General features: G+C 44.3%; 2 protein-coding genes across 4 annotated transcripts in view; one reads left to right on the plus strand and one right to left on the minus strand.

Annotated features, from left to right (window-relative positions):
* LOC106594499 (anaphase-promoting complex subunit 16) overlaps positions 1–568 on the minus strand; it is a 3510-nt gene extending 2942 nt beyond the window's left edge. For both annotated transcript variants that reach the window (XM_045687462.2, XM_045687459.2), the window contains exons 1-2: positions 418–568; positions 1–81 (exon numbers count right to left, since the gene is read on the minus strand). The exon at positions 1–81 is cut by the window's left edge and continues 66 nt beyond it. In XM_045687462.2, coding sequence (XP_045543418.1) covers positions 1–76 — 76 coding nt within the window. In that variant the 5' untranslated portion in view covers positions 77–81; positions 418–568. The remainder of the gene's footprint in view (positions 82–417) is intronic.
* Positions 569–606: 38 nt separating this feature from the next.
* Positions 607–27504, plus strand: LOC106592879 (activating signal cointegrator 1 complex subunit 1). 2 transcript variants are annotated; one of them, XM_045687455.2, is made up of 10 exons: positions 607–837; positions 1146–1251; positions 3614–3711; positions 4270–4448; positions 4843–4976; positions 6203–6322; positions 7403–7527; positions 11239–11306; positions 17915–18058; positions 27095–27504. In XM_045687455.2, the coding sequence occupies exons 1-9, from the start codon at positions 720–722 to the stop codon at positions 18029–18031; spliced, it is 1065 nt and encodes a 354-aa protein (XP_045543411.1). In that variant the 5' UTR covers positions 607–719; the 3' UTR covers positions 18032–18058; positions 27095–27504. The 2 variants fall into 2 exon arrangements, with proteins under 2 accessions (XP_045543411.1, XP_045543412.1); XM_045687456.2 differs by lacking the exon at positions 17915–18058 and having other exon boundaries at positions 27095–27343.
* The last annotated feature ends 391 nt before the right edge of the window (positions 27505–27895 follow it).

The following is a 27895-nucleotide window of genomic DNA, read 5'->3' on the forward strand; positions in this document are numbered from 1 at the left end:
ACGCGCTGAATCCAGAGCCAGTCACGGAGCTCCCACTAACCCCTCCGGCAGAGGAGGAGGAGGAGGAGGCTGCCATTCCAACTGAGGAAGAGGTATACACAACGGCAAATCATGATCACCACGTTCATGGTCGTGGATTGCGGAAAAATACAGTCCCAAATGACCAGCAATATTTCTTCAAAATACATTTAGCTAGCTGTGCAGCATTAGCACAGATAGAACACGTTATACAAATCTTTGTCATTACATTAGCATGGCTAGCTAGCTAACGTTGGTTAACAATACAAGGCTAACAACGTTATGAATAATAAACTAGCAAACATAGCTAGCTACATGAAGCATAGCGCATTTACTACTGAAGCAAACGTTCCGCATAATAAATCAGACATAAGATTCTTATTGAAGTGATGAACCTACCACTGCTGATGGAGAAAGCAGCAGGCTTTTGTTTAGGTTTCTGGTTAGCTACCCCAACAATAACCCCGCTTTACGGTTTAGGCGATATATAAATCAAATGTTGACATTGGCGCATCATTAATTGGTTGCGAGCGTGGAATGTCTATCCATGCAGTTTAGAGATCAGCGACTACGTAATCAGCTGGTTACTTTACGTCAAACTGCCGTATGTCGCAAAACAGCCTAACATCCCACACATAGTTGGCAGCTACTATTCACTACAGTATATATCGTTTTATTTACTATTCAAGATAACTGCTACAATGGAAATCTTACGTCCATCATTGATCAACATAAGTGGAAGAGTATACAGAAGAAATACCATCAAAGAAGACCAGTATGAAGAGGGGGAAGAGGACGACTCCTACATGGGACCACCAGGTAGCTAGGTCCTCAGTGCTAGCCATTCTACCTCAGTGGAGCTAGCTCCCTACAACCCCAGCTAACTATAGCTAGCTAGCTAGATAAGACCGATGGCTACAATACTGTACAGTACTACCAGATTATTGACTTTATTCTACTGAGACTTAGCTAGTTATAGCTGACCAATTGACCACCACATTGTGTTGTGGGATACTTGTCTCCTCTAAATGTAGCTGTCTCCTCTCCTATTTGTCCCTGCTGCACCTATTATGGAACACCAAAATGTTCTTGCCAATCTCACAAATTCACTTTGTTGTTTTGATTAGCAAGTGAACAGTTTGATGAAGAAGAAGAGTTCTGTGACAGCCACTCCATAGAACAGAATGACAAAGGTTTCAGCTGTGCCATTGATGTCCCAAGTGTTCTTTACAAGTGAGTTACAAACACCATGTAGGCTATGTACCCTAAATGGCACCCTATTATTGACTGTATGTTTTGTTTATTCCATGTGTAACTCACTGTTGTTGTATGTGTCGAATTGCTATGCTTTATCTTGGCCAGGTTGCAGTTGCAAATGAGAACTTGTTCTCAACTAGCCTACCTGGTTAAATAAAGGTGAAAAAAATAAAAAATCGGTGCACTACTTTTGACCAGAGCCCTAAGGGAATAGGATGCCAGTTGGGATGCACTTCATGAGTCGATGACTGCATATGAGGTGTTAGTCCATTTTAGAATCCGGGAGTAGATGACCCACACTCTCGTCTCTAACGTGTGAGCTCAACATTTCCGAACCGTCCCATTACAGATGAAAATGTTGATTAAACCTAATTTGGACTTACTTTACCCGTTGTCCACAGGGAAGTGTTTTTAGCCCGACTTTCAGTACGCTGGTCTGTATATGGTTCTGTTGGTTTGTAGTTTCAATACTTCACGCAATTCGCATGTGACGTAAACATTTAGCACAATATGTAAACAATGGCCAAGTGTAACCGTACCAGAGACCGAACGTTGCCGACTTTTAATTTGCAGTAAGACGCAAGCACTTCCAGCTGATTGCGAGGAAACGTGGTTCAGTCGACAACGTTTGGGTACGTTTGGCTACGTGCCATGCATCAGAAGATTGAAAATACATACACACTTTGCCCATGCTCATTTCACATACACTATATCTACAACAGTATGTGGACACCCCTTCAAATTAGAGGATTAGGCTATTTCAGCCACACCCGTTGTTTACAGGTGTATAAAATCGAGCACACAGCCATGCAATCTCCATAGACAAACATTGGCAGTGGAATGGCCTTCCTGAAGAGCTCAGTGACTTTCAACGTGGCACCGTCATAGGATGCCACCTTCTAACAAGTCAGTTTGTCAAATTTCTGCCCTGCTAGAGCTTCCCCGGTCGACAGTAAGTGCTGTTATTGTGAAGTGGAAACATCTAGGAGCAACAACGGCTCAACCGCGAAGTGGTAGGCCACACAAGCTCACAGAACGGGACCGCCTAGTGCTGAAGCAGTCAGAGCTGGTCTAGCCTGCTTTAGTGTGTATTGTTCATTACTGAGATTCCAGTTTTATTTTAATTTTTTTGTTCGTCTGTCCTCGGTTGCAACACTCACTACTGACTTCCAAACTGTCTCTGGAAGCAATGTCAGCACAAGAACTGTTCGGGAACTTCATGAAATGGGTTTCCATGGCCGAGCAGCCTCACACAAGCCTAAGATCGCAATGCCAAGCTTCGGCTGGAGTGGTGTAAAGCTCATTGCCATTAGACTCTGGAGCAGTGGAAACGGGTTTTCTGGAGTGATGAATCACGCTTCACCATCTGGCAGTCTGACGGACGAATCTGGGTTTGGCGGATGCCAGAAGAACGCTACCTGCCCCAATGTATAATGCCAACTGTAAAGTTTGGTGGAGGAGGAGTGATAGTCTGGTGCTGTTTTTCATGGTTCAGGCTAGGCCCCTTAGTTCCAGTGAAGGGAAATCTTAATGCTACAGCATACAATGACATTCTAGACAATTCTGTGCTTCCAACTTTGTGGCAACAGTTTGGGGAAGGCCCTTTCCTGTTTCAGCATGACAATGCCCACGTGCACAAAGCGAGGTCCATACAGAAATGTTTTATCGAGATTGGTGTGCAAGAACTTGGCCTGCACAGAGCCCCGACCACAACCCCATCAAACACCTTTGGGATGAATTGAACCAACGACTGCGAGCCAGACCTAATCGCCCAACATAAGTGCCCGACCTCACTAATGCTCTTGCGGCTGAATGGAAGCAAGTCCCTACAACAATGTTGCAACATCTAGTGGAAAGCTTTCTCAGAAGAGTGGAGGCTGTCATAGCAGCCAAGGGGGGACCAACTCCATATTAATACCCATGATTTTGGAATGAGATGTTCGACGAGCAGGTGTCCACATACTTTTGGCCATGTAGTGTAGCAGGAATACAAGCTGACGGAGTCATACAGACCGACGCCCCACAAAGTCTGGTTAAACATCCTTTCCTGTGTTTATCTCCACTTCCTGCCGTCAAAAGGACCAACGGCACGGGCAACTGGTAAAGTACATTTAAATATAATTTTATTCAACATTCTGGCTTGTAGAGATTTCTTTGACTGAATATCCATGTGGTAACCATGGTAACAGTGTAATATGTTAGGCAAATTGTGTGTGTGTGTGTGTGTGTGTGTGTGTGTGTGTGTGTGTGTGTGTTTCATTAGGTCTATGTGTACATCTTCAATGAAAATCAAGGATACGGTGTACTAACCAGAGAAGTGTGTGGTTGTTTTTAACAGATACATCATCGGAAGGAAAGGAGAGACACGTAGAAGGCTAGAGGCAGACACAAAGACAGACATCGACATTCCAAAACAAGGAGTGGAAGGGCAGATTGGTGAGTGCCGTTTTATTAGCAGAGAGACCAGTACCTCTGGTCCAGGGCTTGAGCCTTTTTCAGCCTTCTTAAAGAAGGGTCAGGCCGCACGTAACGCCCTGGACCAGAGCTTGGAGACCAGCCCAAACCAGAGGTCTATAGTAACGATACTGGTGCAACACTGTAGCCTGGTCCCATATTATGACTGTTTGTGCTGTCTCACCAACTCCTATGGTCGGAATTACAAGATATTTAATGTTTTTATTTTATTTTATTTAACCTTTATTTAACTAGGCAAGTGATTAACAATGACTATAGGAGTTCACTATGCAAGCACAAACAGATCTGGGACCAGTCTAGCAAAACTCTCCTTTCTCTACCTCTGGGAATTTCAGTGATTTTCTGTCAGCAGTCAAGTCATATTAATGAGTCAGCCAAGAACGTGGGTCCAGCAACCACGCTAAACTTAAGACTGAAGCATTATCCAGGAACCTCTTCTCCCAAGGGCTAGAATCATGGGATATCAAAATAAAAGTCTCACATTTAAAGTCACACAATAACGGTCTCACATTGTTCCAGTGATCACTGGCTCCCAGAAGGCTGCGGTGTCCTCTGCCGTGACTCGTGTCGAGCTCCTGGTGCAGAGCTTTCGCAAGAAGCAGCCGTTCACCCACTTCCTGTCGTTCGCTCTTAACCACCCTCAAGTTCAGGATGGATTCCTGAGGTTTAAAGAGGAGGTGTTGGAGCAGTGTTCTCAGGTAAGGAAGAGTGTGTGTCAGTGAGTGCGTGCGTGCGTGCGTGTGTGTGTGTGTGTGTCAGTGGGTGCGTGGCGGATGGGAGGGATGACAATCTGTAAAATGGTGCATAATATTCTCCAACTCCAGTTTGAGATTTGACTCTATTCCATTCATGTTTATATTGACTGAATAGCTATCAGAGATCTTGGGTCCCTGTTTTAGTTTCTCTGGTTGTCTGGTTCTGGGGTTAAATTGTGCAGATCTAGGATCAGCTTCCTCTTCCCCCAATACTAATCTCAACCATTAGTGGAGGAAATGCAAAACAGACCTAAGATCAGTGTCTAGGGGCAACTTCACCATACAGCGTTTCTCTGTGCGGTCAGCTCATCTCAGGTCTCTCTCCTCTCTTGTTAAGGACCACGGAGTAGATGGAAGCATCTTCCAGAACCCTGCTAAGCTCCATCTAACAGTCGGCACCCTGGCTCTGCTGAACGACCTGGAAGTGACCCAAGCATGTAAACAACTCCAGCACTGTCAGGACTTTATCAAGTAGGTATGACTGACTGACAACTGGGTCATGTTCATTAGGAATCAAACAGATGAAAACAGACTGAAACAGGGAGGGACTATCCCTATCTAGATTGTAGGGATTGTATAGAAATTGGAGTTGGAGCCAGGAACACACATTATGTCATGTAACACACATTATGTTATGTCATGTAACACACATTATGTTATGTTATGTCAAGTAACACATTATGTCATGTTATGTAACTCATGTTATGCCATGTAACACGTTACGTTATGTAACTCATGTTTTGCCATGTAACACATTATGTTATGTCATGTTATGTAACACATGTTATGCCATGTAACACATTATGTTATGTCATGTTATGTAACACACATGTTATGTCACGTAACACATGTTATGTTATGTCATGTAACACATGTTATGTTATGTCAAGTAACATGTTGGTCACCATAGCAGCACCCACCCGTAGCACGCGCTCTAGCAGGTATATCTCACTGGTCACCCCCAAAGCCAATTCCTCCTTTGGCCGCCTCTCCTTCCAGTTCTCTGTTGCCAATGACTGGAACGAACTACAAAAATCTCTGAAGCTGGAAACACTTATCTCCCTCACTAGCTTTAAGCACCAGCTGTCAGAGCAGCTCACAGATCACTGCACCTGTACATAGCCCATCTACAATTTAGCCCAAACAACTACCTCTTCCCCTACTGTATTTATTTATTTATTTGTTTGTTTATTTTGCTCCTTTGCATCCCAGTATTTCTACTTTGCACTTTCTTCCACTACAAATCTACCATTCCAGTGTTTTACTTGCTATATTGTATTTACTTTGCCACCATGGCCTTTTTTTGCCTTTACCTCCCTTATCTCACCTCATTTGCTCACATTGTATATAGTCTTATTTTTCTGCTGTATTATTGACTGTATGTTTGTTTTACTCCATGTGTGACTCTGTGTTGTTGTATGTGTCAAACTGCTTTGCTTTATCTTGGCCAGGTCGCAATTGTAAATGAGAACTTGTTCTCAACTTGCCTACCTGGTTAAATAAAGGTGAAAAAAATAAAAAATCGGTGCACTACTTTTGACCAGAGCCCTAAGGGAATAGGATGCCAGTTGGGATGCACTTCATGAGTCGATGACTGCATATGAGGTGTTAGTCCATTTTAGAATAAAGGTGAAATAAATAAATACAAATAAAAAATCAAATAAATGTAATGTAACACACATTATGTTATGTTTCAGGACCATCACAGAAGGGAAGCCTCTCCCGCTAGAGGTCACAGGGATTGAGTACATGAACGATGACCCAGCCATGGTGGATGTCCTGTATGCCAAGGTCCAAGTGAAAGATGGTTCGGACAAGTAAGAGTCTGGTTCCTTCTCTTGAGGGTTGGATTCTCTCATGTCTCTTTCTTTAACCACAGTTTGTACCACAGTGACTCTGGCTCCTTGAAAAGCACTATATACAGTGCCTTAGGGAAAAGTATTCAGTATTCAGACCCCTTAACACAGCCTTATTCTAAAATGGATTAAATACAACAAAAAAACCTCTGCAATCTACACACAATACCCCATAATGACAAAGCGAAGACAGTTTTTTAAAAATTATTTGCAAATGTATTTAAAAAAACGGAAATATGTTATTTACATAAGTATTCAGATCCTTTGCTATGAGACTCCAAACTGAGCTCAGGTGCATCCTGTTTCCATTGATCATCCTTGAGATGTTTCTACAACTTGATTGGAGTCCATCTGTGGTACATTCAATTGATAGGACATGATTTAGAAAGTCACACACCTGTCTAAGGTCCCACAGTTGTCAGTGCATGACAGAATGCCCTTGAGTGGCCCAGCCAGAGCCCGGACTTGAACCTGATCGATTGAACTCTGGAGAGACCTGAAAATAGCTGTGCAGCGACACTCCTCATCCAACCTGACAGAATGAGAGGATCTGCAGAGAAGAATGGGAGAAACTCCCCAGATACAGATGTGCCAAGCTTGTAGCGTCATACCCAATAAGAGTTGAGGCTGTAATCGCTGCCAAAGGTTCTTCAACAAAGTACTGAGTAAAGGGTCTGAATACTTATGTATATGTTATATTTCAGTTTTACATTATTAATACATTTGCAAACATTTCTAAAAACCTGTTTTGCTTTGTCATTATGGGGTATTGTGTGTAGATTTTTGGGGGGGACAATGTAGTCAATTTTAGAATAAGTCTGCAACGTAACAAAATGTGGAAAAAGTCAAGGGGTCTGAGTACTTAACGAATGCACTGTAAATACCATGTAGTTTTACAGTTTACTTTTTTAATGACAGATTGAGTGATAATTAGTAGATTAAAATGATGTTCATCATTAGGATGTCAACCGTGTGAGAGGGTTGCTCCCAGGTAACAACAACTAACTCTTGTGTTGACTGTCTGTGTTGACTGCTGTGCAGGCTGCAGGCCATTGTGGAGCGGCTGGTGGACCACTTTGTTTCCTCAGGGCTGATGGTCAGAGAATGGGACAGAGTGAAACTGCACGGCACGGTGATGAACACTCTGTTCAGGAAGGATGCTTCAGGTAGGATGAAGAAAGTGGTTTTGTCTATGGCCATCACTGATGTGTGTTTAGGTATGTGTATTGGAGCTTCAGCTTGAAAATAAGGACACTTACTAGAGTACAAACACACACACACACACACACACACACACACACACACACACACACACACACACACACACACACACACACACATACTTGAAATGAAAATGCTAAATAAGTGTCACTGTTCTTTCAAAGCAGGCTTTCCACTGTCTAAAACTGACCCATAGTATCCTCCTAATAATATGAGCCTGTTTCCCTCATTCTCCTCCCACTCAGAAAGATGGACATTAAGTCAGAATCACTGGACACAGTCAGTCAGCATAAAGATGGACATTAAGTCAGAGTCACTGGACACAGTCAGTCAGCATAAAGATGGACATTAAGTCAGAGCCACTGGACACAGTCAGTCAGCATAAAGATGGACATTAAGTCAGAGCCACTGGACACAGTCAGTCAGCATAAAGATGGACATTAAGTCAGAGCCACTGGACACAGTCAGTCAGCATAAAGATGGACATTAAGTCAGAGCCACTGGACACAGTTAGTCAGCATAAAGATGGACATTAAGTCAGAGCCACTGGACACAGTCAGTCAGCATAAAGATGGACATTAAGTCAGAGTCACTGGACACAGTCAGTCAGCATAAAGATGGACATGGAGTCACAGCATAATCACATTAGTGAAACAGACAGACATCTGAACACACCACCCCATGTCAACAACACGATGTAGCAACAACCATAACAACAACAACAACCCCTAGATTTTACATTTTTTTTAAATGTATTTTATTTAACCTTTATTTAACTAGGCAAGTCAGTTAAGAACAAATTCTTATTTACAATGACGGCCTACCAAAAGGCAAAAGGCCTCCTGCGAGGACGGGGGCTAGGATTAAAAATATATGAATTAAAAAATATATTTTTATAAAATAAAAATGTTTATAAAAATAAAATAACATTTTTATTTTTCGCAGCAACACATGACAACAACATGGCAGCAGCACAAAACATGGTACAAACGTTTATTGGGCACAGACAGCACAAAGGGCAACAGGGTAGAGACAACAATTTGACATTTTACATTTACATTTTAGCAGACGCTCTTATCCAGAGCGACTTACAGTAGTGAATGCATACATTTCATACATTTTTCATACATGCATTTTGTTCCCGTACTGGTCCCCCGTGGGAATCGAACCCACAACCCTGGCGTTGCAAACACCATGCTCTACCAACTGAGGAACACGGGACCACGGAGTCAATATATCACGCAAAGCAGCCACAACTTTCAGTAAGAGTCCATGATTGAGTCTTTGAATGAAGAGCTTGAGATAAAACTGTCCAATTGGAGTGTTTGTTGCAGCTCGTTGCAGTCGCTAGCTGCAGTGAACTGAGAAGAGGAGCGACCCAGTCCCTGTTCCAGAAGTAGTAAACAGAGTTTTAGTGGACGCTCGTGGACAGACCCCCTCCCTTTGTCCTGTGCTCTTGGACAGACCCCCTCCCTTTGTCCTGTGCTCTTGTACAGACCCCCTCTCTTTGTCCTGTGCTCTTGGACAGACCCCTCCCTTTGTCCTGTGCTCTTGGACAGACCCCTCCCTTTGTCCTGTGCTCTTGGACAGACCCCTCCCTTTGTCCTGTGCTCTTGGACAGACCCCTCCCTTTGTCCTGTGCTCTTGGACAGACCCCTCCCTTTGTCCTGTGCTCTTGGACAGACCCCTCCCTTTGTCCTGTGCTCTTGGACAGACCCCTCTCTTTGTCCTGTGCTCTTGGACAGACCCCCTCTCTTTGTCCTGTGCTCTTGGACAGACCCCTCCCTTTGTCCTGTGCTCTTGGACAGACCCCTCCCTTTGTCCTGTGCTCTTGGACAGACCCCTCCCTTTGTCCTGTGCTCTTGGACAGACCCCCTCTCTTTGTCCTGTGCTCTTGGACAGACCCCTCCCTTTGTCCTGTGCTCTTGGACAGACCCCTCCCTTTGTCCTGTGCTCTTGGACAGACCCCTCCCTTTGTCCTGTGCTCTTGGACAGACCCCTCCCTTTGTCCTGTGCTCTTGGACAGACCCCCTCCCTTTGTCCTGTGCTCTTGGACAGACCCCCTCCCTTTGTCCTGTGCTCTTGGACAGACCCCCTCCCTTTGTCCTGTGCTCTTGTACAGACCCCCTCTCTTTGTCCTGTGCTCTTGGACAGACCCCTCCCTTTGTCCTGTGCTCTTGGACAGACCCCTCCCTTTGTCCTGTGCTCTTGGACAGACCCCTCCCTTTGTCCTGTGCTCTTGGACAGACCCCTCCCTTTGTCCTGTGCTCTTGGACAGACCCCCTCCCTTTGTCCTGTGCTCTTGGACAGACCCCCTCCCTTTGTCCTGGGCTCTTGGACAGACCCCCCTCCCTTTGTCCTGTGCTCGTGGACAGACCCCCCTCCCTTTGTCCTGTGCTCGTGGACAGACCCCCCTCCCTTTGTCCTGTGCTCTTGGACAGACCCCTCCCTTTGTCCTGTGCTCTTGGACAGACCCCTCCCTTTGTCCTGTGCTCTTGGACAGACCCCTCCCTTTGTCCTGTGCTCTTGGACACTCTCAGCTGGCCAGCCCTGTGTTGTTGGCCAGTCTCTCAGCTGGCCAGCCCTGTGTTGTTGGCCAGTCTCTCAGCTGGCCAACCCTGTGTAAACTCATGCGTGAAAGAACTAGGGCTGGACTTGATCCACGGCCAACTGAATGAAACCCCTTGTCACTGCTGTTGGAAAACACTCTGCCCTGTTGCACACAAACAGAGTTGTGGCCAAAGAGAGAGCGAGCGAGAGGGGAGGGAGGGAGGGAGAGAGAGGGAAGGTTACTATTGGTTCTGCTCTTGTTGTTGACTGGGGGAATTGCTCAGAATGCAGTGTTTTAGTTACGTCACTGCTGCATACCAGATGAATGGTCAGCATTATGTTGTTAGAATCACAGCTATTACATAAAAGACAGGGACATTGACAAATCAGGGTGGTGGTGGTAAGGCTGTCATTTGTTTTGTGTTTTTCAGAGAGAGAGAGAGTCATTTAGGATCATATCTCCCAGTACAGTTCATAGGGATATCCACCTGGTTTGAACGGTGTTGTAATAAACGGTATGGTTGACGGTGAACTCCACTAAACCTCGTTAACCCACATTTTAGATTTTATAAGTAGAGTTGTCCACCTAATACACTAGATGTGTGTGTTTTGTTCATTAGGGTCAAAGGACCTTTTTGAAAGCTCACCTTTTTGTTAACCAAATCTGTATTTTGGATGTAAATGACGTGTTCTAAGTGTACAGACACCTTTTTTTACTTGGTTGTGAGAAATATACCCCACCAGCGATAGACTTCCTCATGCTCGTTGTGCAGAGGCTCAGATAAAACACCAACAAAGGCTCCAAAAACACCCAAATATATCTATTTTGGAAACAACAACGCTCTCAGTATCAGGGTTTACCCGTGGTGCTCAGGGTTTACCCGTGGTGCTCAGGGTTTACCCGTGGTGCTCAGGGTTTACCCCCGGTGCTCAGGGTTTACCCCCGGTGCTCAGGGTTTACCCGTGGTGCTCAGGGTTTACCCGCGGTGCTCAGGGTTTACCCGCGGTGCTCAGGGTTTACCCCCGGTGCTCAGGGTTTACCCGTGGTGCTCAGGGTTTACCCGTGGTGCTCAGGGTTTACCTATCTTTTGTTGTGTGTTTTCCAGCCGAAGCCGCAGGAGGAAGGCAGAACATGAAGGAGCGGGAGGCCTTCGATGCCAGGAACATATTAAAGGTCAGAGGTCAAACACACCAAACAAATAAACATCCTGGTGGTACCTTTTACCTGAGTGTGTTATCTGTCTCATAGGACATCATTTCTCTCCTATATTGAGCAATAATATGTTTTTGTCGGTTATCTTTATTCTTGACTATTACGCCCATAATATTTTGGGTGGAACGACTATTCTCAGAAGCAATAGGAACATTCCAGGAAAACATAAAGCCTTCCGGGGCTTACATAATACAGTAAGATTTAGCAGACTCACTCACTCAGTCAGATTTATTTAGCAGACTCACTCACTCAGTCAGATTTATTTAGCAACACTCATTCAGTCAGTAAGATGGTAGACAGTTCATTCAGTCAGTAAGATGGTAGACAGTTCATTCAGTCAGTAAGATGGTAAACAGTTCATTCAGTCAGTAAGATGGTAGACAGTTCATTCAGTCAGTAAGATGGTAGACAGTTCATTCAGTCAGTAAGATGGTAGACAGTTCCTTCAGTCAGTAAGATGGTAGACAGTTCATTCAGTCAGTAAGATGGTAGACAGTTCATTCAGTCAGTAAGATGGTAGACAGTTCCTTCAGTCAGTAAGAGGGTAGACAGTTCCTTCAGTCAGTAAGAGGGTAGACAGTTCCTTCAGTCAGTAAGATGGTAGACAGTTCATTCAGTCAGTAAGATGGTAGACAGTTCATTCAGTCAGTAAGATGGTAGACAGTTCCTTCAGTCAGTAAGATGGTAGACAGTTCCTTCAGTCAGTAAGATGGTAGACAGTTCATTCAGTCAGTAAGATGGTAGACAGTTCATTCAGTCAGTAAGATGGTAGACAGTTCATTCAGTCAGTAAGATGGTAGACAGTTCCTTCAGTCAGTAAGATGGTAGACAGTTCCTTCAGTCAGTAAGATGGTAGACAGTTCCTTCAGTCAGTAAGATGGTAGACAGTTCCTTCAGTCAGTAAGAGGGTAGACAGTTCATTCAGTCAGTAAGATGGTAGACAGTCCATTCAGTCAGTAAGATGGTAGACAGTTCATTCAGTCAGTAAGATGGTAGACAGTTCATTCAGTCAGTAAGATGGTAGACAGTTCCTTCAGTCAGTAAGATGGTAGACAGTTCCTTCAGTCAGTAAGATGGTAGACAGTTCCTTCAGTCAGTAAGATGGTAGACAGTTCATTCATTCAGTCAGTAAGAGGGTAGACAGTTCCTTCAGTCAGTAAGATGGTAGACAGTTCATTCAGTCAGTAAGATGGTAGACAGTTCCTTCAGTCAGTACGAGGGTAGACTGTTCATTCAGTCAGTACGATGGCACTAGCGGTTCTGGAGGGGGGTCAGGGGGGGCCAGTACCCCTGTGACAACAATTTTGGACCCCCTTGTGGCCCCCCTAAATGTGGAGTATGAAATAATTTTTACATAACTAATGCTTGCAATGCAGTGAAGAAAACAATATGACAACAATGACATCTAATGTAACTGGCCCCTCTAACAGTACAACTGGCCCCAGCTTGGCCCCCCAGTTGAAATGGTCTAGAACTGCCACTGTAAGATGGTAGACAGTTCCTTCAGTCAGTAAGATGGTAGACAGTTCCTTCAGTCAGTAAGATGGTAGCCAGTTCATTCAGTCAGTAAGATGGTAGCCAGGTAGGTGATGCAACTATACCTCTGGCTCTGTTCCATGTGGATTAGCTGCCCTCTGGTGGTAAAATGTAAAAACTACAAGAGTATATTCCTGGTGTGGTCTGTCTGAATAGAGCAGTGCTCTAGTCCTGGGCCCAGTTTTTCCAAAGTTATCTATCTGGATTTAGCCTATCAGGATATATGTATTTAATCCTATTATAAATATTATGAATCGAACAAATTAATAATTGACTTGAATGGGGACCGTTCTGCTCCCGAGTGGCGCAGTGGTCTAAGGCACTGCATCTCAGTGCTAGAGGCCGTCACTACAGGTTCGAATCCAGGCTGTATCACAACCGGCCGTGATTGGGTGTCCCTTAAGGAGGCGAATAATTGGCCCAGCGTCGTCCGGGTTTGGCCGGTGTAGGCCGTCATTGTAAATAAGAATTTGTTCTTAACTGACTTGCCTAATTAAATAAAGGAAAAAGTCTGTCTGTCTGTCTGTCTGTCTGTCTGTCTGTCTGTCTGTCTGTCTGTCTGTCTGTCTGTCTGTCTGTCTGTCTGTCTGTCTGTCTGTCAATGCTTTTAATACTTAATACCATCCGATAGGCAAATCCAGATTACTTTAGAAAAACTGAGCCCTGGGGGCCCAATGCACTGCACAATTTAGTTTTTGCCCTCGCGCTACACACCTGATTCCACTAATCAGCTCATCATCAAACCTATTGGGTCCCCAGGAACATGACTAAGAAACACTGGAATAGAGTGTTGATTGGACCTGAAATATATTCCTGACAGACAACTCTAAAGTCCCAGTCCAACCCAACACGCTGGGTTTGATCCCTCCAACCAACCATAACTGAAAAGATCAATGACATTTTATTATGCTTAAGAATGTAGAATGTTATGAGTTGTTAGAACTGGGAATCAGCCTCCATTTCCTCATTAGGTCCAATGATCAGTGTCTTCACAAAGTATTCATACCCCTTGACATTCTCCACATGTTGTTGTGTTACGGCCTGAATTTAAAATAGATTAAATAGAGATTTTATTTGTCACTGGCCTACACACAATACCCCAGAATGTCAAAGTGGAATTATGTTTTTTGAATTATTTTACAAATTCATTAAAAAGGAAACGCTGAAATGTCTTGAGTCGATAAGTATTCAACCCCTTTGTTATGGCAAGTCTAAATAACTTTAGTAGTAAAAATGTGCTTAGTGTTTTATCATGATTTTTGAATGACTACTTCATCTCTGTAACCCACACATACAATTATCTGTATAAGGTCCCTCAGTCGAGCAGTGAATTTCAAACACAGATTCAACCACAAAGACCAGGGAGGTTTTCCAATGCCTTGCAAAGAAGGGCACCTATTGTTAGATGGGTGAAAAGAAAAGAAAAGCAGACATTAAATATCCCTTTGAGCATGGTGAAGTTATTCATTACACTTTGGATGGTGTATCAATACACCCAGTCACTACCAAGATACAGGTGTCCTTCCTAACTCAGTTGCCAGAGAGAAAGGAAACCGCTCAGGGATTTCACCATGAGTTCAATGGTGACTTTAAAACAGTTACAGAGTTTAATGGATGTGATGGGAGAAAACTGAGGATGGATAAACAACATTATAGTTAATCCACAATACTAACCTAGTTGACAGAGTGAAAAGGAAGCCTGTACAGAATAAAAATATTCCAAAACATGCATCCTGTTTGCAACAAGGCAATAAAGTAAAAATGCAAAAAATGTTGCAAAGAAATGAACTTTTTGCCCTGAATACAAAGCGTTATGTTTGTGGCCAATCCAATACAACATGACTGAGTACCACTCTTCATATTTTCAAGCATGGTGGTGGCTGCATCATGTTATGGGTATGCTTGTCATCGGCAACGACTAGGGAGTTTATGATTTAAAAATAAACGGAATAGAGCTAGGCACAGGCAAAATCCTAGAGGGAAACCTGGTTCAAATTCACATTTCAGCAGAACAAAAACCTAAAACACAAGTCCAAGTCTACACAGGAGTTGCTTACCAAGAAGACATTGAATGTTCCTGAGTGGCCTAGTTACAGTTTACTCTAAAATCGCCTTGAAAATCTATGGCAAGATTTGAAAATGGCTGTCAAGCAATGATCAACAACCAACTTGACAGAGCTTGAAGACTTTTAAAAAGAATGTGCAAATATTGTACAATCCAGGTGTAGAAAGCTCTTAGAGATTTACCCAGAAAGACTCACAGCTGTAATCGCTGGGTGATTCTAACATGTATTAATTTAGGGGTTTAAATACTTATGTAAATTAGATATTTCTGTATTTCATTTTCAATACATTTGGAAACATTTCTAAAAGCGTGTTTTCACTTTGACATTATGGGGTATTGACTCAGGCAGTTGAAAGGATCTAATCAATGTATATTAAATGTGTTTTGTTTTTTACAAATGTAATATCCAAGTGGGCTGTCATGTGCCTTTTTCTGAGGAGTGGCTTCCGTCTGGCCACTCTACCATAAATGCCTGATTGGTGGAGTGCTGTAGAGATGGTTGTCCTTCTGGAAGGTTCTCCCATCTCCCCAGAGGAACTCTGGAGCTCTGTCAGAGTGACCATGGGGTTCAATGGAAACAGGATGCATCTGAGCTCAATTTTGAGTCTCATAGCAAAGGCTCTAAATACTTATGTGAAACATTTCAAAAAAAAAGTTTTTGCTTGTCATTATGGGGTATTGTGATGTCATTATGGGGTATTGTGTGTCGATTTGATGAGGAAACTGTTGTATTTAATCCGTTTTAGAATAAGGCTGTAATGTAACAAAATGTAGTAAAAGTCAAGGGGTCTGAATACTTTCCGAAGGCACTGTGTACTGCGTACCCTATTCCCTATGTAGTGCACTACTTTTAACCAGACCCCTATGGGACCTGGTCACTATATAGTGCACTACTTTTAACCAGAACCCTATGGGCCCTGGTCAAAAGTAGTGCAGGGAATAGGGTGCCATTTGAGAAGCAACATGATAAGAATGTCCCTGGAGAGTCTCTGGCAGTACCATGTGTTCCCTATAAAAAAATAAATAATAATAATAATGTTTCACCTTTTATTTAACTAGGCAAGTCAGTTAAGAACAAAATCTTATTTACAATGACGGCCTACATCGGCCAAACGCGGACGACGCTGGGCCAATTGCGAGCCGCCTTATGGGACTCCCCAGTCACGGCCGGTTGTGATACAGCCTGGAATCGAACTAGGGTTTGTAGTGATGCCTCTAGCACTGAGATGCAGTGCCTTAGACCGCTGTGATACAGCCTGGAATGGAACCAGGGTCTGTCGTGACGCCTCTAGCACTGAGATGCAGTGCCTTAGACCGCTGTGATACAGCCTGGAATGGAACCAGGGTCTGTAGTGATGCCTCTAGCACTGAGATGCAGTGCCTTAGACCGCTGTGATACAGCCTGGAATGGAACCAGGGTCTGTAGTGACGCCTCTAGCACTGAAGATGCAGTGCCTTAGACCGCTGTGATACAGCCTGGAATGGAACCAGGGTCTGTAGTGACGCCTCTAGCACTGAGATGCAGTGCCTTAGACCGCTGTGATACAGCCTGCAATCAAACCAGGGTTTGTAGTGATGTCTCTAGCACTGAGATGCAGTGCCTTAGACCGCTGTGATACAGCCTGGAATGGAACCAGGGTCTGTAGTGATGCCTCTAGCACTGAGATGCAGTGCCTTAGACCACTGTGATACAGCCTGGAATGGAACCAGGGTCTGTAGTGATGCCTCTAGCACTAAGATGCAGTGCCTTAGACCGCTGTGATACAGCCTGGAATCAAACCAGGGTGTCTGTAGTGATGCCTCTAGCACTAAGATGCAGTGCCTTAGACTGCTGTGATACAGCCTGGAATGGAACCAGGGTCTGTAGTGATGCCTCTAGCACTAAGATGCAGTGTCTTAGACTGCTGTGATACAGCCTGGAATGGAACCAGGGTCTGTAGTTTACATTTACATTTAAGTAATTTAGCAGACGCCCTTATCCAGAGCGACTTACAAATTGGTGCATTCACCTTATGATATCCAGTGGAACAACCACTTTACAATAGTACATCTATATCTTTTTTTTATGGGGGGGGGGGGTTAGAAGGATTTCTTTTTCCTATCCCAGGTATTCCTTAAAGAGGTGGGGTTTCAGGTGTCTCCGGAAGGTGGTGATTGACTCCGCTGTCCTGGCGTCGTGAGGGAGCTTGTTCCACCATCGGGGTGCCAGAGCAGCGAACAGTTTTGACTGGGCTGAGTGGGAACTGTGCTTCCTCAGAGGTAGGGAGGCGAGCAGAGCGCAGTGCCCTCGTTTGGGTGTAGGGACTGATCAGAGCCTGAAGGTACGGAGGTGCCGTTCCCCTCACGGCTCCGTAGGCAAGCACCATGGTCTTGTAGCGGATGCGAGCTTCAACTGGAAGCCAGTGGAGAGAGCGGAGGAGCGTGAGAGAACTTGGGAAGGTTGAACACCAGACGGGCTGCGGCGTTCTGGATGAGTTGTAGGGGTTTAATGGCACAGGCAGGGAGCCTTAGACCGCTGTGATACAGCCTGGAATGGAACCAGGGTCTGTAGTGATGCCTTAGACCGCTGCGCCACTCGGGAAGCCCTAGTAACCACAGTAACGCCATCTTTGAGAGAGAGGGCTCATAGTTTTGTCATTCTGTTGATGGTCGTGGAGTGGAATTTAAGCAGAGTAATGTTTTTGTTATCCTGTAGTTGTATCTATATAACCAGAACTTCCATCAAAACTCTGTTCCAGTTCACAACACGGACATGTAGGACTACTTCAAGTTTAAACAGGAGATTCACATAACAATGTTAGTAGTGGTTTCCCAGGGTGTGTCGCAAATGGCTCCCTATTCACTATCTAGTGCACTTCTTCTGGTCAGAAGTAGTGCACTATATAGGGAACAGGGTGTAATTTGGGACACACAATAACACTCAGATTAATAGTACTGTTCTAACTCTCTTGTCTTGTTCTTAATGTAGAGTTTTGGGTCGTACCATTTTGGGGAGTTTGATCTGAATGCTGTCCAGATTTCCCAGAGATATTCTACCGACTGCACCGGCTTCTACACCTCAGCTGGCCTTCTGAACTTCTCCTGAACACCTCTCCCCTGAACGTTCACTCAGGTACAGCGGAGCTTGAGAGAGAGAGAGAGAGAACACAACAGTGGTTTTTACACTGATTACCTTTACTGTAAATTGTTGTACATTTTAGGTGGTCAGTTTTAAGTAATTTACAACTTTTTTGACAGTTGTTTGACAGACAAGATAAATCTCAGCAAATGTGGTTAATTTCCTCAAATATGAGCACCGTAAATCCCTCTTCAGGCAGGAGATCAAAGCACTCTACTGTTGGCCAGCAGAGAGCTCTATCAGGCTCTATTATACTGTAGAGGAGGCAGGAAATCAAACTGTTGGCCAGCAGAGGGCTCTATCAGGCTCTATTATACTGTAGAGGAGGCAGGAAATCAACCTGTTGGCCAGCAGAGGGCTCTATCAGGCTCTATTATACTGTAGAGGAGGCAGGAAATCAACCTGTTGGCCAGCAGAGGGCTCTATCAGGCTCTATTATACTGTAGAGGAGGCAGGAAATCAAACTGTTGGCCAGCAGAGGGCTCTATCAGGCTCTATTATACTGTAGAGGAGGCAGGAAATCAAACTGTTGGCCAGCAGAGGGCTCTATCAGGCTCTATTATACTGTAGAGGAGGCAGGAAATCAAACTGTTGGCCAGCAGAGGGCTCTATCAGGCTCTATTATACTGTAGAGGAGGCAGGAAATCAAACTGTTGGCCAGCAGAGGGCTCTATCAGGCTCTATTATACTGTAGAGGAGGCAGGAAATCAAACTGTTGGCCAGCAGAGGGCTCTATCAGGCTCTATTATACTGTAGAGGAGGCAGGAAATCAAACTGGCCAGCAGAGGGCTCTATCGGGCTCTATTATACTGTAGAGGAGGCAGGAAATCAAACTGTTGGCCAGCAGAGAGCTCTATCAGGCTCTATTATACTGTAGAGGAGGCAGGAAATCAAACTGTTGGCCAGCAGAGGGCTCTATCAGGCTCTATTATACTGTAGAGGAGGCAGGAAATCAAACTGTTGGCCAGCAGAGGGCTCTATCAGGCTCTATTATACTGTAGAGGAGGCAGGCAGCATTCTGCCTTCAGTGTGTGTGTGCAGTCATTTTGAGCGACAGTGACACTGTTGTCGGTCCTCCTGTCAGTGCTGTCGTCTGTCACTCCTCTGTCAGTGCTGTTGTCTGTCACTCCCCTGGAGGTGCTGTTGTCTGTCACTCCCCTGTCAGTGCTGTTGTCTGTCACTCCCCTGTCAGTGCTGTTGTCTGTCACTCCCCTGTCAGTGCTGTTGTCTGTCACTCCCCTGTCAGTGCTGTCGTCTGTCACTCCCCTGTCAGTGCTGTCGTCTGTCACTCCCCTGTCAGTGCTGTCGTCTGTCACTCCCCTGTCAGTGCTGTCGTCTGTCACTCCCCTGTCAGTGCTGTCGTCTGTCACTCCCCTGTCAGTGCTGTCGTCTGTCACTCCCCTGTCAGTGCTGTCGTCTGTCACTCCCCTGTCAATGCTGTCGTCTGTCTCCTTGTCTTGCCCTTGTCTATACTGCTGTCAGTCTGCTCTGCTCAGCTCCATTCACTTCCCCCTGTCCTGCCCTCAGAGAGATGTTCTGCTGCCTGCTGCTTGCTTGGCATGCCATGCAGGAGGGCAATATCAACCACCAAGTGCACTTGGCTAGCTTTGTCAGCTCAAAGACACTCATTACTAGCATACTGTAGCAGCTAACACACACACACACACACACACACACACACACACACACACACACACACACACACACACACACACACACACACACACACATTGGTCCTTCTTCCTGGAGTCTTGTCAACAGCAACGATTAGACAGGGTTATGTAAATGCCCCCAGCCAACACAGCCATCCTACCGAGCATCAGAACATTGATTGTGGCACTGTGTTGTGTCTATAGAATGTATCTGTTCAACCCTCCTCCTCAGCACACAGAGGCCTCTGAGACAGAAGAGAAACATTCAGAAAGTATTCAGACCCTTTTCCCACAGTTGGTTATGTTACAGCCTTATTCTAAAATGGAGTTAATTGGTTTTTCCCTCATCATTCTACCCACAATATCAAATCAAATGTATTTATATAGCCCTTCTTACATCAGCTGATATCTCAAAGTGCTGTACAGAAACCCAGCCTAAAACCCCAAACAGCAAGCAATGCAGGTGTAGAAGCACAATACCCCATAATGACTAACCAAAAACAGGTTTTTAGAAATGTTTGCACATTTTCTAAAGAAAATAAAACCCTGAAATATCCCATTTACTTAAGTATTCAGACCCTTTAATCAGTACTTTGTGGTAGCACCTTTGGCAGCGATTACAGCCTTGAGTCTTGGGTATGACACTACAAGCTTGGCACATCTGTATTTGGAGAGTTTCTCCCATTCCTCTCTGCAGATCCTCTCATCTCTGTTAAGTTGGATGGGGAGCGTCGCTGCACAGTTATTTTCAGGTCTCTCCAGAGATGTTCGATCGTGTTCAAGTCTGGGCTCTGGCTGGACCACTCAAGGACATTCAGAGACTTGTCCTGAAGTCACTCCTGCGTTAGATATTTATGGGGTATTGTGTGTAGTTTGATGAGGAAAATAAATCATTTAATCCATTTTAGAATAAGGCTGTAACATAACAAAAATTGGACAAAGTCAAGGGGTCTGAATACTTTCCAAATGCACTGTTTGGCCCAAATGGCACCCTATTCCCTATATAGTGCACTTCTTTTGACCAGGGCCCATAGGGTGCCATTTGGGACCGAAGTCATGGCCTAATTAGCCACTGCCTATCTCCTGAGACCGACCGACCGACCGAATGAATGATCTCAGTGTCCTGTAGACAGACAGTAGAAAATGCCATGGTGTATTGTCAAAAGCAGCAAATGACACATCTAGTTTTAAGGCTTTTTACTGTCAGGAAGGGAGAAATTAAAACCACAGGCTCAGGTAAACCGTCAAGAGCTCTGTCTTATTCGTTCTGGGAAACATCCATAATACCCTCCTAGTAAATACAGGGACGGGGAAAGGGCCTGATTTGCAGGTTAATTAAATTGTTCAGGACTGCAACACGCAGAGATAGATGTCATTCAGGATGTAGTGTGCTGGGCAAAGGTTTCCAGGAATGACTAGACCACATGTCAGGACACTACAGCGTAGACCACATGTCAGGACACTACAGCGTAGACCACATGTCAGGACACAACAGCGTAGACCACAGGTCAGGAGTCAGGACACTACAGCGTAGACCACATGTCAGGAGTCAGGACACTACAGCGTAGACCACATGTCAGGAGTCAGGACACTACAGCGTAGACCACATGTCAGGAGTCAGGACACTACAGCGTAGACCACATGTCAGGACACTACAGCATAGACCACATGTCAGGACACTACAGCGTAGACCACATGTCAGGAGTCAGGACACTACAGCGTAGACCACATGTCAGGAGTCAGGACACTACAGCGTAGACCACATGTCAGGAGTCAGGACACTACAGCGTAGACCACATGTCAGGAGTCAGGACACTACAGCGTAGACCACATTGTCAGGACACTACAGCGTAGACCACATGTCAGGAGTCAGGACACTACAGCATAGACCACATGTCAGGACACTACAGCGTAGACCACATGTCAGGACACTACAGCATAGACCACATGTCAGGACACTACAGCGTAGACCACATGTCAGGAGTCAGGACACTACAGCATAGACCACATGTCAGGACACTACAGCGTAGACCACATGTCAGGAGTCAGGACACTACAGCATAGACCACATGTCAGGAGACTACAGCGTAGACCACATGTCAGGAGACTACAGCGTAGACCACATGTCAGGAGTCAGGACACTACAGCATAGACCACATGTCAGGACACTACAGCGTAGACCACATGTCAGGACACTACAGCGTAGACCACATGTCAGGAGTCAGGACACTACAGCGTAGACCACATGTCAGGAGTCAGGACACTACAGCGTAGACCACATGTCAGGACACTACAGCGTAGACCACATGTCAGGACACTACAGCGTAGACCACATGTCAGGAGTCAGGACACTACAGCATAGACCACATGTCAGGACACTACAGCGTAGACCACATATCAGGAGTCAGGACACTACAGCGTAGACCACATGTCAGGACACTACAGCGTAGACCACATGTCAGGAGTCAGGACACTACAGCGTAGACCACATGTCAGGACACTACAGCGTAGACCACATGTCAGGACACTACAGCGTAGACCATATGTCAGGAGTCAGGACACTACAGCGTAGACCACATGTCAGGAGTCAGGACACTACAGCGTAGACCACATGTCAGAACACTGTAAATCATGTACAGATGGATGTTGAGGGTGAGGTGGGGTTAAGGTCTATGTTCTGTTGAAATCGGCCTGTTGTTTTGGTGGTTGATTCGGCTCCTTGCTACAGTAGACTTGTGTGCCACTGACTGCAGCCTGACTGAGCATCTCATTGGACCTCTCTACATCTCCTTCCTAATTAGCCAGCTGTTAGCTCCAACATGAAGCTCCAGAGGTTTCTACAGGACCATGTGTCTTGCTCAGTAATGCTAGATGACTCAGTTCTGTTTCAGACAGGGCTACTTTGTGGATAAATCAGTTCTGTTTCAGACAGGGCTACTTTGTGGATAAATCAGTTCTGTTTCAGACAGGGCTACTTTGTGGATAAATCAGTTCTGTTTCAGACAGGGCTACTTTGTGGATAAATCAGTTCTGTTTCTGACAGGGCTACTTTGTGGATAAATCAGTTCTGTTTCAGACAGGGCTACTTTGTGGATAAATCAATTCTGTTTCAGACAGGGCTACTTTGTGGATAAATCAGTTCTGTTTCAGACAGGGCTACTTTGTGGATAAATCAGTTCTGTTTCAGACAGGGCTACTTTGTGGATAAATCAGTTCTGTTTCAGACAGGGCTACTTTGTGGATAAATCAGTTCTGTTTCAGACAGGGCTACTTTGTGGATAAATCAGTTCTGTTTCAGACAGGGCTACTTTGTGGATAAATCAGTTCTGTTTCAGACAGGGCTACTTTGTGGATAAATCAGTTCTGTTCAGACAGGGCTACTTTGTGGATAAATCAGTTCTGTTCAGACAGGGCTACTTTGTGGTACAATAGACATTTCTTCTGTGGATTCTTGATATTAATTTACCGTCTGTCTGTCTGTCTGTCTGTCTGTCTGTCTCGAGGTGTTGACTATCTTTGTTGTATTGTTTTCATGGGCCATTCAAAACTAATCAGAATAAAACATTTATGAAGTATTTTTTTCTTCTTATTACATAAATGTAGTATTAGATCATAAAGATGTTGCTTTGTGCTTGGGGTTTCACCTAAAGCATCACTGATGCTCTATATCTGCCTCCAATGGAGAAATGTCTATTTCCTGCTGCATCAGCGTCCGTGGAGTAACGTCTCGTTCCTACAGGTCATGTCTAACAGGACAGACGTCAACAGATCTGCTGATGGGGAGAAAACAGCCTTTTCTTTCCCCAGGAGACGAGGGATCTTCCTCTATCCGTTGACAGCTCTCCGTTTCTGCTTCTTAGAGCAAAAAGAAACCAATGGATTATTGAAAATAGTGACGTGGGCAAATCAATCCCCTATCCTTCTTTAAGACTAGGATAATTACAAATACTGCACTAAACTATCAAAGATTAAATCCACTTCTTCTGATTTTCATTTAGAATGAAAAATCCATTATAAGAATATCTTCATCAAATTCTAACAAGAATGAAAAATCCATTATAAGAATGTCTTCATCAAATTCTAACAAGAATGAAAAACCCATTATAAAAATGTCTTCATCAAATTCTAACAAGTATTCAGTCTATTTTAGTTTCTGAAGTTTGTGTTTTTGGGACATTCAAAGAGAAACAAGACCATCTAAATATTGTTATATACCCAACTGACATATTAAATTTCATACCAAGTTAGGAGAAGTAGCGTATTATTCTCATCCACACAGTGACGTCGGCCAATCCACTGAGATACCTTCTGGCTTTTTATCCCCAAATGTTTAGGATGTTGTCATTCAAAACCATCCTGTACATTTCTGACATTGTACTTCGAAAGTTCCCGCATCTCATTTGAAAAATGTGTAGAATTGGTTCTAACTTGAAGCGTGTAGGAAAGGAAAAGGCAGAAGACATTTAAAAGACGTTTGACCTTTGAAAAGTGCAGATACAGTTAGTTACATGCTTCAAGTGGCTGGAGCAGCACACAGGAAATTGATTTAGCCGTTAATCCATTTTTAAGGTCAGAGGAACTTTTTCCATTAAGTGGTCGGTCCTACCTTTTAAACTGCTAATGGCATCAACACCACAGATTTTACACAGACAGACAGACAGACAGACAGACAGACAGACAGACAGACAGACAGACAGACAGACAGACAGACAGACAGACAGACAGACAGAATTGCTGACATGGTTTTAGTTGTGTGTCGTACCTCCTCAAAGTCAGGTGGTAACATAACATTAACCTGCTTAAATGATGAGATGTTTTTGTGTTTGTTTTCTATTGTTTGACTGTTAAACGTTAAAGCATATTGGTAAAGCTCTGTGGATAGATTGTTAGATGGTTTCTCAAAGTGCTAGACAGGCGCACGGCAACGACAGCTGCTGCTGTCATGAAGGGAAATGTCTTGTGGTGTTTGTTAGATATCATTACCTGTGGAATATGACACAGGGCACCTTCCTCCCCTCCGTTCAGTGATTGTTGTTTTGATGTGTTTTATGTGACATTCAGCTAGGAGACAGTCAATTACATCTCTAACCAATCAGTGTTGTTAAAAAGCCCAGAGAGACACCCTGATGTGATGGACAGTCGATGCAAACAGAAAGACAGACACAGAGAGAGAGAAACACACCACTCACAGATAAACAGACCCACACACACACACACACACACACACACACACACACACACACACACACACACACACACACACACCACACACACACACACACACACACACACCACTCAGAGAGGTAGCTGAGGCAGGCAGATGACATGCTGAGGGAGTCTGGAGGGGGCTCTGCTGCTGTCAATGTCTGTTTACCCTGTAATCTATCCACACAGAGAGAGAAGAACCATGTTTACCCTGTAATCTATCCACACAGAGAGAGAAGAACCATGTTTACCCTGTAATCTATCCACACAGAGAGAGAAGAACCATGTTTACCCTGTAATCTATCCACACAGAGAGAGAAGAACCATGTTTACCCTGTAATCTATCCACACAGAGAGAGAAGAACCATGTTTACCCTGTAATCTATCCACACAGAGAGAGAAGAACCATGTTTACCCTGTAATCTATCCACACAGAGAGAGAATAACCATGTTTACCCTGTAATCTATCCACACAGAGAGAGAAGAACCATGTTTACCTCCAATCAGTCCACACAGAGAGAAGGAACAACCATGTTTCTTTACAGTTGTAGGGACAATAGACATAACCATGTTTCTTTACAGTTGTAGAGATAATAGACATAACCATGTTTCTTTACAGTTGTAGAGATAATAGACATAACCATGTTTCTTTAGAGTTGTAGAGACAATAGACACAACCATGTTTCTTTACAGTTGTAGAGACAATAGACATAACCATGTTTCTTTACAGTTGTAGAGACAATAGACATAACCATGTTTCTTTACAGTTGTAGAGACAATAGACATAACCATGTTTCTTTACAGTTATAGGGCGTATCGCCACTGAGTGTACAAAACATTAGGAACACCTTCCTAATATTGAGTTGCACCCCATTTTGCCCTCAGAACAGACTCAAATCATCAGGGCATGGACTCTACAAGGTGTTGAAAGCATTCCACAGTGATGCTGCCCCATGTTGACTCCAATGCTTCCCACAGTTGTTAAGTTGGCTTCCTCTCCTCTCTAACTTCAGACTGGCTTCCTCTCCTCTCTAACTTCAGACTGGCTTCCTCTGCTCTGTAACTTCAGACTGGCTTCCTCTGCTCTGTAACTTCAGACTGGCTACCTCTGCTCTGTAACTTCAGACTGGCTTCCTCTGCTCTGTAACTTCAGACTGGCTTCCTCTGCTCTGTAACTTCAGACTGGCTTCCTCTGCTCTGTAACTTCAGACTGGCTTCCTCTGCTCTGTAACTTCAGACTGGCTACCTCTGCTCTGTAACTTCAGACTGGCTTCCTCTGCTCTGTAACTTCAGACTGGCTTCCTCTGCTCTGTAACTTCAGACTGGCTTCCTCTGCTCTGTAACTTCAGACTGGCTTCCTCTGCTCTGTAACTTCAGACTGGCTTCCTCTGCTCTGTAACTTCAGACTGGCTTCCTCTGCTCTGTAACTTCAGACTGGCTTCCTCTGCTCTGTAACTTCAGACTGGCTTCCTCTGCTCTGTAACTTCAGACTGGCTTCCTCTGCTCTGTAACTTCAGACTGGCTTCCTCTGCTCTGTAACTTCAGACTGGCTTCCTCTGCTCTGTAACTTCAGACTGGCTTCCTCTGCTCTGTAACTTCAGACTGGCTTCCTCTGCTCTGTAACTTCAGACTGGCTTCCTCTCCTCTCTAACTTCAGACTGGCTTCCTCTGCTCTTTAACTTGGCACGTTTAATAGCCATGTGACCCAGTTTGAATCCAATTGAATTAAATCTACATATTTAGAGTAACCCCTACTTGCAGCCAGTAAGCCAGTTAAGATGACTTATTAGACACTTTCTCCAGTCAGACTTAGAATATTCTAGACAGGGGGAGAATACTAACAGCATTGGTTGGTTCTCCACCACAGCCCAGCAGCATTATGAGTCACTGAGGCTACGCTCCAAATGGAAACCTATTCCCTATATAGTGCACTACTTTTGACCGGGGCCTATAGCATGGGGATCATAGGACAAAAGTAGTGCACTATATAGGGAATAGGGTGCCATTTGGGACACAGCCACTGATGCATTTCTCATTTGCTGTGGAGGTCACTCAGAGCCGTTGTTGCTATAATGTGTGAGTCAGAAATGTTCCACTTTAATGTTGAGTCTATTAATGTTTCCTCTGCACCTTTTACTGTTCTGTTCAAGCAGATGTTGATTGTGTCTCGCAGGTCAGAGGTGAACGATGAAGCTTCAAGGTGGACTGGACCTGCAGAGATGAATGACAGGGTTACAAGGTGGACATGTCAGAAACTCTAGGGTGTCTCTCTCACCATGGACTTGGCTGCAGGCGTGGAGATGCCAGTGGCAATCAAATGCCAATGGAATTGTGTCATAAAATGCTGTCATTCATTTCCGTGGGACATCGTGCTCCATCTCCCCCAGTCACATGCTTCCTGCTAAAGACCTGTGTTCCTGAAGTGTTTACATTTCAACTGGAGTTGAAGACACATTGGGTTAATGACACATTGGATTAATAATGACACATTGGATTAATAATGACACATTGGATTAATAATGACACATTGGATTAATAATGACACATTGGATTAATAATGACACATTGGGTTAATAATGACACATTGGATTAATAATGACACATTGGGTTAATAATGACACATTGGATTAATAATGACACATTGGATTAATGACACATTGGGTTAACATTTGGTTCTGATATTTTTCCCTCTCTGGCATAAGGTTCCACTTTTGTGATATGGGATTAATCTGTAAAAAATATTTTTATAATAAACAGACAAATTATTCAAACTTGTGCATGTTAATCTTTTCATAATGAATTGGCTGGTTGACAGGACTCAATGCTTGTCGTTAGGTGTGGTTTTCATAATGAATTGGCTGGCTGACAGGACTCAGTGCTTGTTGTTAGGTGTGGCTTTTCATAATGAATTGGCTGGCTGACAGGACTCAATGCTTGTCGTTAGGTGTAGCTTTTCATAATGAATTGGCTGGTT

Source organism: Salmo salar, chromosome 01 (genome assembly GCF_965601325.2).
Source record: "Salmo salar chromosome 01, fSalSal1, whole genome shotgun sequence".
NCBI classification, from domain to species: domain Eukaryota; kingdom Metazoa; phylum Chordata; class Actinopteri; order Salmoniformes; family Salmonidae; genus Salmo; species Salmo salar.